The sequence below is a fragment of the Myotis davidii genome, unplaced genomic scaffold (genome assembly GCF_000327345.1).
Source record: "Myotis davidii unplaced genomic scaffold, ASM32734v1 scaffold480, whole genome shotgun sequence".
Lineage (NCBI taxonomy): Eukaryota > Metazoa > Chordata > Mammalia > Chiroptera > Vespertilionidae > Myotis > Myotis davidii.
This window is the reverse complement of record NW_006292360.1, coordinates 763,935-773,039: the sequence shown is the minus strand read 5'-3', so window position 1 is coordinate 773,039 and position 9,105 is coordinate 763,935. Positions and strand designations below refer to the sequence as shown.

Sequence of the window (9,105 nt, the reverse complement as noted above, 5' to 3'; positions counted from 1 at the left end):
AACATTGGATCTGGTGGGTTTTAGAAAACATTTTTGTCTTTTCTTTCCCAGAACCTCTCACTATTGAGAACTGGCCAGAACTAAGCTATATGCTACCTCTAGCTGCAGGGAAGTTTGGGAAAACAAGTATTTAGATGGCCATGTTGCCTCCCCAAATACCCCCAGTTTCTCTTAGAAAGGAAGAAGGAAGGAATGGATATTGAGTAGGTAACTACAGTATTTGCTTTATTTCCTAATAATGGCAACTTAAAAGTTTTGCATTAAAGAGAAGTTTTAGTTTGAAATGACACTTCACAAATTTGTTAATCCCCCGTCTTTGGCTTCATTCTGCATTTTCAGTAGCAGTGTACATAGTCTAGTTTTCTTGGTAGATGAAATGGTTATTGGCTCCATTCCATGGGAGGGAGAAGGATCAGGACTCCTTTACCTTTAAGAATTAAATTCAATGGCTCAGTACCTGTTATGTGATTGGTGCTGCCACAAAATGTCATAAAATGACTACCGAAGAATTATGTAACATTTTTGTGTCCTTGGGTTCCTTATTGGCTCCTTAGGGAGAAGAAAAAAAATTCATGCATGAAATAATTGACTAATGGTACAAGAATTCAAAATTATTTGTTAAAGTGGTTAGTGGCATATTTTAGTTGTTGCTTTAATCTTTTCTTCGATCAACAAGACCTTGTTTATAAATAGGCGATTTCCCCTTCATTCTAGTTTGGAAATTAGAATCCTTTTTGTTACAGGAACATTGTTACAGATTGCTTAGATTTTTAACTAGTTTATAAACTTTTATTTTACCTAAGACATATGTATAATAAAAACATAGACATGTGGGCAAATTTTTTCAAAGTGGTATATGCATTAGGATTAAAATTAAAGTAGTAATGTTGTTTCTTCAGCTAGAGGCATTTACAAGTCGGTAGGTAACTGTATGTTCCCATATTCTTATCTTTGTTTTGTGTATATTGTGTTGTAGCACACGTCACATGGAGATGGTCGGCAAGAAGTGACCTCTCGCACCGGGCGCTCTGGAGCTCGGTGTAGAAACTCTATAGCTTCCTGTGCAGACGAACAGCCTCACATCGGAAACTACAGACTGTTGAAAACAATCGGCAAAGGGAATTTTGCAAAAGTGAAATTGGCAAGACACATCCTTACAGGCAGAGAGGTAAATGAGATTATGCTTAATTTCTGTTACCCTATCTCTGATTAGTTCCACATTAGAGAAAGAGGAAGAGGACAGATAGATTTGGGCTCCTTTCTAAGCTAATTTAACAATTTTTTAAAGAACAAGAAGCATTAATTACTTGGGAATTCTTTTGCTTTCCCATTTCTTTAGCTGTGGTATATAGTATATTGATTGTTTGAATAATCTTTTGCCTTTAAAAATGGGTAGTGTTGTTCTGTTTTAGTAATATCTGCCACCATAGTAAAAATGGTTTTAAAAGTCATGTAAAGTAAGCACATGATACTTGCAAATCAGTAGTGCTGTTTTGTTAATAAATTTATCCTCAAGAAGTTTCTTTTTTTTTTTTAATATATTTTGTTGATTTCTTACAGAGAGGAAGGGAGAGAGACAGAGAGCTAGAAACATCGATAAGAGAGGAACATCGATCAGCTGCCTCCTGCACATCTCCCACTGGGGATGTGCCCGCAACCCATGTACATGCCCTTGACCGGAATCGAACCTGGGACCTTTCAGTCCGCAAACCGACGCTCTATCCACTGAGCCAAACCGGTTTCGGCTCTCAAGAAGTTTCTTATCTCTCCAAATACTTTCCTCATAGCTTATGTGTGATGGGCTGTGGTGGAGGAAGGCGTGTGCTTTCCTGCCTTGTGTGACACTGGCTTTCTGCTCAACCATTTTGCGTATTTATCAAAAATACTTCTATCAAAACTACTAAATTAACTCCTTCTCATGTTCTACCTAGGCAGTGCACAGCCTGTTGCTTCTTGCATTTAGATCTTTGTACCTGCTTTTTCTCTTCCCCAAATGTATTTCAGCGTTTTGTGTCGGAATCACTTCTGAGAAGTAGTTGATGGACTCCATTTCCTCAGGCATGGACCCATGGTAAAATTCCTGATACATAATAGGAATTTTCCTTGGCAATGTGCTTGACCATGTCTGGATCTTAGTGCTCATAGATTCAACATGTTCTGTTTAATGAACGTCATCTTCCAGTGTGTACTTGTGCCATAGTCTCGTCAGTGGGCATTGGGTGGTTTTTGATATTTTGCTGTTACAACATGTGCAGTGGAAATTCTATAACATAACTCTGCACCCTTGTTAAGAGTGTTTTTGTAGGATAAATTCCTAGGAGTGGCAATCCTGTGTCAAAGGGGATTAATGTTTAGCATTGTAGTAGGCATTTGGTTTTGAGAAAATGTTATATTATTTTATGAACCTACCAAAATGAATAAAGGTGTCCATTTTTCTACACTCTTGCTAATACTGGGCTGTTGATTATTTTTGTCTATAGGAAGGTGGTGAAATCAGTGTGTTATGGGGAGCTCTTCTTGTCCCCTCCTGGTGCTGGTTGGAGTGGGTTTCTTGCGACATCATAAGAAAAGGAATTTTCTGAGATTCACACCAGAGAATGAGATATTGTAGAAAGCTTTGTTTCTGTGGAATTGCACCCCTGAGTTTCTAAGGTCCCATTTCCCTCGGTCCCACCATGGAAGAAGTGTAGCTGTGACTTCAGCAGAGCTAGGATTAAAGCCGTTGCCCAGAGTTCCTGTTCCATGTTGGGGACACAGTCCAATCCAACTTCACGCTAGCTTGGTTTGTGTTGCCTACTGTAGTTCATCAGTTCATTGCATGTGGGGTCCATCCTCAGGGCCACATGGCTATGGAGAGTACATGGGTGAATGCAAGGAAGCAGGAGCAAAGCCAAAGTAACCAGAGAGCCAAGAGAACGCCAAGAGCCAAGAAGAGCGAGAATTTCTTTTATTTTGGGATTATGTATCCCCAAATTTTCACAGACCTCCATTGGCCCTGCCCACTCTAGCCAATGATCTCTGTTCCCAGGCTTGACTGACAGATGCCTTCCCTGCGTCACCCTGACCCTACTGCACATGCACCCATCTTCATTTTGTCCAGTCCCTTCCCCCAGTGATCTATGGAAAGTGGACCCATGGTTCCCTGGGGAGTGTGAAATACAGCTTCCTAGTGAAGCTGCCCAAAATGGCCATGCTTATAATGTCTGTCTCCCCGCTTGCTCCTTTCCTATTATTATTAACTAGGGGCTCGGTGCACGAAGATTCATGCACTGGGGAAGGGGGGGAGGAGGGGAGGTCCCTCAGCCTGACCCTACACCCTCTCCAATCTGGGAGTCCTCAGGGGAGCCCTCTCCAATCCGGGAGTTTCTGTCTGTGTTTGCAGTCATATGAGCGGATTGTCTGAGACCCCCAACCCAGTTTGAATTGTTGCTCACAGAATAATAGAGGCTTTTCTTTTTTCTTTGCTCCATTGGTAGAGATTTCCTGGAAGTTTTAGGATATCTTCCCTTTAATTTTTCCTAGACACTCTGATTTTACTTATGTCTCTCACCTTTGCTTTCCCTCCATCCCCAACTGCAACAGTAACATGCTCCAGGCTGACTTTGCTCTAGTGTCTAGGACAGTGATGGCAAACCTATGACATGCGTGTCAGAGGCGACACACGAACTCATTTTTTTGGTTGATTTTTCTTTGTTAAACGGCATTTAAATATATAAAATAAATATCAAAAATATAAGTCCCATTGTGGCCCTCGAGTCAAAAATTTGCCCACTCCTGGCCTAGGAGATCCGTCTGCCACCAGAACTACGATTTCCAGCATTCCTGGTGCTCCCCGTGCTCTGGGCTTCTGCTTCCGGTCCTGGTGCTGCCACCAAAACTACTATTCCCAAAATTCCTGGTGCTCCTCACGCTCTGGGTTTTCCCTGACCAAGGGAGCCATGTCCCCCCAAGCCTCCAGCTCTCCTGCTCTGCTCTCCGTCTTTTGACCAAGGGAGGAACGGCCCCCCAAGGGAGCGACTGAGGGAGATACATCCCCTAAGCTGCCTGCTCTCCCATTCTGCTCTGTGTATGCAAATTACCTGCCGTCTTTGTCGGGTGAATTGGCATACTCATTGGCTGGTGGGCGTGGCTTGACCATAGTGGAGGGACTGTTAATTTGCATGTTTCCCTTTTATTATATAGGAGGATATATTATATAGGATATGGGATAGCTAATTATAAAGGTATCAAATGGATTATAGCTCCAAGTAAGTGCATAAGGGAGATGGTGATTAGAGAGTAAGAAACTAAAAATTAAGATCACAAAGGGTTTTCAGATATTAGTAGTTCCAAAGACCAGACTATAATAATGTAAGTGGTTAATTTATGTGACTTTTGTTTGTTTCTAGAAGCTTCTTAGACTCTTCTCATTTATCTTTGCTGTTGAGGAATTTCACAGGGAGGTGCCCCAGAGTTGGTCTTCATTCATTGTTCTTGGTGCTCGTAGGACCCTTTCAATGTAGAGATTCTTGTTTTTCAGTCCTGGAGAATTGTCTTAGTTTATTATTTAAAAATCTTCATTTTGGAACTCTTGATCTTTTTGTTGTTATTTGATCTGTTTTCCATTCTGTGTTTTTATTTTACTTTCTAGGAGATGTCTTTAATTTTATTGTCCAGTCTTACATGATCATATTCATGCTTCCCTCTTATCCCAGCTCTTTCTTGTTCTCTGATTGTCTTCGTAGCATCCAGTTCTGTCTAACTCCCTGAGTAGTGACAGATTTATTCTTTCTCTCTCTCTTTCTTTTTTATTTTTTTAAGGTAGATTTTTGCTCCCTGCATTGTTTCTCTTTTCTCTGGGGTTCTTCTTGGTCTCTCTCTTACATACAGACATTTTTCTTTGTAATCTGTTAATCTCTGGTTGTTTGTTTGTATTTCCATGTGTAGGCTATGTTTGCCCACAAAGCTTTCCTGTTGGGAGTTGTTGAATGCTTTTATTGGAGAACCCCAGGTTCATTAGATAGCCTTTGGCTCTCTTCTCTGGGAACATTCAGTTTCTCTAGATAAGACTCTTCATGTACTTACAGCTGCATCTGCCGTGTGTGGGCTCTGGGTCATTGAAAGCAAAAATGCTTTCCTGAATGAGCTTATCAAGTGTAACTTCAGGAATAATACTGATTATAATAAAGCCCCTGTATTTCTTCGGGAGGGAGGGAGGGAAGAAAAGAACGGGGGAGGGAGGACCCTATGTTCTGCTTGAAAGGAGCCGGTGGTCCCACCCGTAAGTGGCAGTGCGACACTTCATTCCACCTTTTTCATCTCCTCACTCCTGTTCTCTGCTGGGACCTTGAGTCCAGAGCCTTGTTATCTTTTCCACAGAGTACATTTCTAGCCTCTTAAGAACCTGTAGCTATTGATTGGTTTGGGAGCAGCGGCCATTCTGTATATAGACTTTTGACCTTGGGATGAGCTCACCAGCTCCCACATCACCTTCGGTTCCCCAGGACCTCCAGGTCTGTAACTGAGTTGTGCTGGCAGATCACTTTGGTTCTGACTGTTTGTTTCCTCTGTGGTCTCTTTCAGAAAGTTATTGAAGTATCTTTCCTACTGTTGTCTTCTCAGCTTATTGCTGTGCTTTTGTATGCTAGCTGCCTTTACTGCCAAGAGCCTCCACATTTAACCGCAAGTGTCCTGTTTTCTACCCTAGAGAAGGCACCAGCGTGCGGGGGAGGAAGGATTAGAATTTGAACCAATTACCTTTAGCCTCTTAGTGCTCAATAAGTATTTGTTGTTGATTCTAAGAATGATAAAATTATAATTCTTCATCCTGGGATGTCTGGACTTCTTGAGATTTTACATAAATGGCTATACATTTTTTAAAATATATTTTTGTTAATCCTCTCCCAAGAATATTTTTCCATTGACTTTTAGAGAGAGTGGAAGGGAGAGGGAGAGAAAGAGAGAGAAACATTGATGTGAGAGAGACACATAGATTGATTGCCTCCTGCAAGTACCCTGCCCAGGGTCGGGGATCGAGCCTGCAACCGAGGTATGTGCCCTTGATTAGAATCGAGGCTGGGACCTTTCATACTGTGCGCTGACACTCTATCCCAGTAGTCCGCAGGCCGACGCTCTATCCACTGAGCCAAACCGGTTTCGGCCAAAGACTTATATTTTTGATATTTATTTTATATATTTAAATGCCATTTAACAAAGAAAAATCAACCAAAAAAATGAGTTCGCGTGTCACCTCTGACACCTCTGTCATAGGGTCGCCATCACTGCTCTATCCAGTGAGCCAAACTGTCTACGGCAGCGGTTCTCAACCTGTGGGTTGCGACCCCTTTGAGGGTCAAACGACCCTTTCACAGGGGTCGCCTAAATACATCCTGCATATCAGGTATTTACATTACGATTCATAACAGTAACAAAATTACAGTTACGAAGTAGCAACAAAAATAATTTTATGGTTGGGGGTCACCACAACATGAGGAACTGTATTAAAGGGTCGCGGCATTAGGAAGGTTGAGAATCACTGGTCTAGGGTAATAGTAATATATTTTAGTCACAACAATTTTTTTAGTCTGTGAAGAATACATTATCTTTAGAGAAAGTTTGGAGATTTGAGGGAAAAAATCCCAGTCATAATTCCCTGAATACCATTGTTATCTTTGTATATTCTCCATATTTATCGGTATGTTTTCTCAACATACTTTGGGTCGCAATTTTGTATCCTGGCTTTCCCCCCTCACAATTTTATTGCTGCATCACCATTAAAACTAAATGTCAGTTATTTTGTGCAGCTCCATTGATTAACAACAGTTCTCAAACTTTTTTTGTTGTTAATCCTCACCTGAGGATAATTTTTCCATTAATTTTTAGAGAGAGTGGAAGGGAGGGGGAGAGACAGAAGAGAGAGAAACATCAGTGTGAGAGAGACACATTGATTGGTTGCCTCCCACACTGCCCTGACTGAGGTACATGTCCTTGACTGGAATTGAACCCAAGACCCTTCAGTCCATGGGCCAACACTCTAACCATTGAACCAAAATGGCTAAGGCTGTTCTCAAACCTTTTTGTCTCAGAATTCCTTTAAATTTTTAAAATTGAGAGCTCTCACCCTGGCCAGGTGACTCAGTTGATTGCAGGTTTGATCCATGAGGTGTATACGGGAGGCAGACCGTCGATGTTCCTCTCTCTCTCTGTCTCTCTGTCTCTGTCTCTGTCTCTCTCTCTCTCTCTCTCTCTCTCTCTCTTTTTCCCCCCTTCCCCCACGTCTCTCTCTAAAAATCAATAAAAACATATCTGCGGGTGAGGATAAAAACATGGAGAACTTGTTTATAGGGGTTATATTTATTGATACTGCAGTAGAAGTTAACACTAAGGAACTTAAAATATATATTAATTCATTTAAAATAACGTATTACATATTAATATAAGTAATGTATTTTTATGAAAAATGACTCTTTTCCAAAACAAATTATTGAGAAGAGTAACACTTTTAATTATTTGCAAATCTCTTTAATGTCTGCTTAATTGAAGTTTGCTAGGTTTTCATATCTGCTTCTGCATTCAAACTACTTCAGTATGTTGTTTTGGTTAAAGTGTATGAAGAAACCTGATCTTCCACAGACAGACACATGGCTGGAAAAGAGAGGAATGTTCTAATACCCTTTCAAGTGCTCGCAGGAATTTTTCTCTGACTGTCTACTGAAACTCAACAAGTAGTAATTTCTTGGGGTGGGGAGGGCAGTGCTTAATCGAATGTTTATTCAAAACAACTATAGTGATTGACAGAGAGTTACTACCCAGACAGTTTGCTTCATTTGGAAGTTAACAGTGGCAGATTCGGAAGCGGGCAGAGGGTGGAAGAGCCTTCGTGTTCTGATCGCAGATTTTGACTGAAAAGCATCAAGACAGTTGGTGGTAGTGCATTTAGTACAACCCGGAGGTCAGGACTTTACAGTTCACATGCAGAAAAGGAAGAACTCACATAAACACAATTCCTACAAATTGGCAATCTCTCAATTACACTATTGTGACTCTTTTAAAAAATATGTAAAATTTACCATTTTAACAATTTTTATGTGTACAGGTCAGTGGCATTAGTATATTTGCATTGTCGCGGAATTACCATCATTACCTGTCTCCAGAACAGATACAGTTGATCTCATTATTTGCAAATTCCGTATTTGCACACTTACCCACTACCTGAAATGTATTTGTGGTCCCCAAATCAGTACCCAGTGCTTTTGTAGTCATTTACGGACATGCAGAGAGCAGTGAAAAGTTTGAACTGCTGGATGTGCATTCCCCAGTCGAGGTCAACAAGGTGACACTCTGCCTTGTTCCAACTTTCATACTCTAAACAGGTGCCCTTTCTGTGGTTTGTTTAGTCCATTTCTTTTTCACATTTTTGTTGATTTTGCTGTTTAATATATATATTTTATATATATATATACTGGAGGGGGTTCCCTCACAGTCCGGGAGCCCTCAGGGGCAGGAGGTGACCCCGCGATCAGGGGAAGGCAATGCCCCTTCACACCTCTGCTGCTGCCACTGCTGGCAGCGCAAGCCTCGGCCAGCCCTGGTTACCTGAGCCTGAATCTTTATTGAAATATAAAATATCTTAGAAAAGTGCTTAAATCATAAGTGTACAGCTTGGTGAAATATCACAAAGTAATCGTGTTTGTATCGTCCTGATCCAAAATATACTAAGGGCAAAAATATGCTATGACTTGAACCCCAGCAGCCTTCCTTCTACCTCCTCCTCATCTTTTCACTGTTCTTCCTCCCCAAGGTAACAGCTGTGCTGACTCTAACACCAGAGAGGAGGGTTTCTTTCTAACATTATGCTAATGGAATCATACAGTGTGTCGTTTGTGTCTGTCTCTGTTACTCCACTTGATGCTTGCGACATCCCTCCACGTTGTGTATTGATAGGCTTTAATTTGAATTTCTATTTTGCAGTCTCCTGTTCTAGTTGTTTGGCTTGGTCTTTATGCTGTGGACTGAATTGAGTTCCCCAAAACTCATATGTTAAAGCCTTAACCAGTGTGGCAGTTTTGGAGAATGGGCCTTTGTAGAAGTCATTAGGTTTACCTAATTACAGGTTACTATGGTAGA

At 41.1% G+C, this 9,105-nt stretch overlaps 1 protein-coding gene across 1 annotated transcript in view; it reads left to right on the top strand.

Moving 5' to 3' along the window:
* The window catches only part of MARK3 (MAP/microtubule affinity-regulating kinase 3), a 107,988-nt gene that overhangs the window by 21,497 nt on the left and 77,386 nt on the right, over positions 1 to 9,105 (top strand). Inside the window, exon 3 of the mRNA XM_015565397.1 lies at positions 977 to 1,168. Within this exon, the coding sequence (XP_015420883.1) occupies positions 977 to 1,168 (192 nt within the window). The remainder of the gene's footprint in view (positions 1 to 976; positions 1,169 to 9,105) is intronic.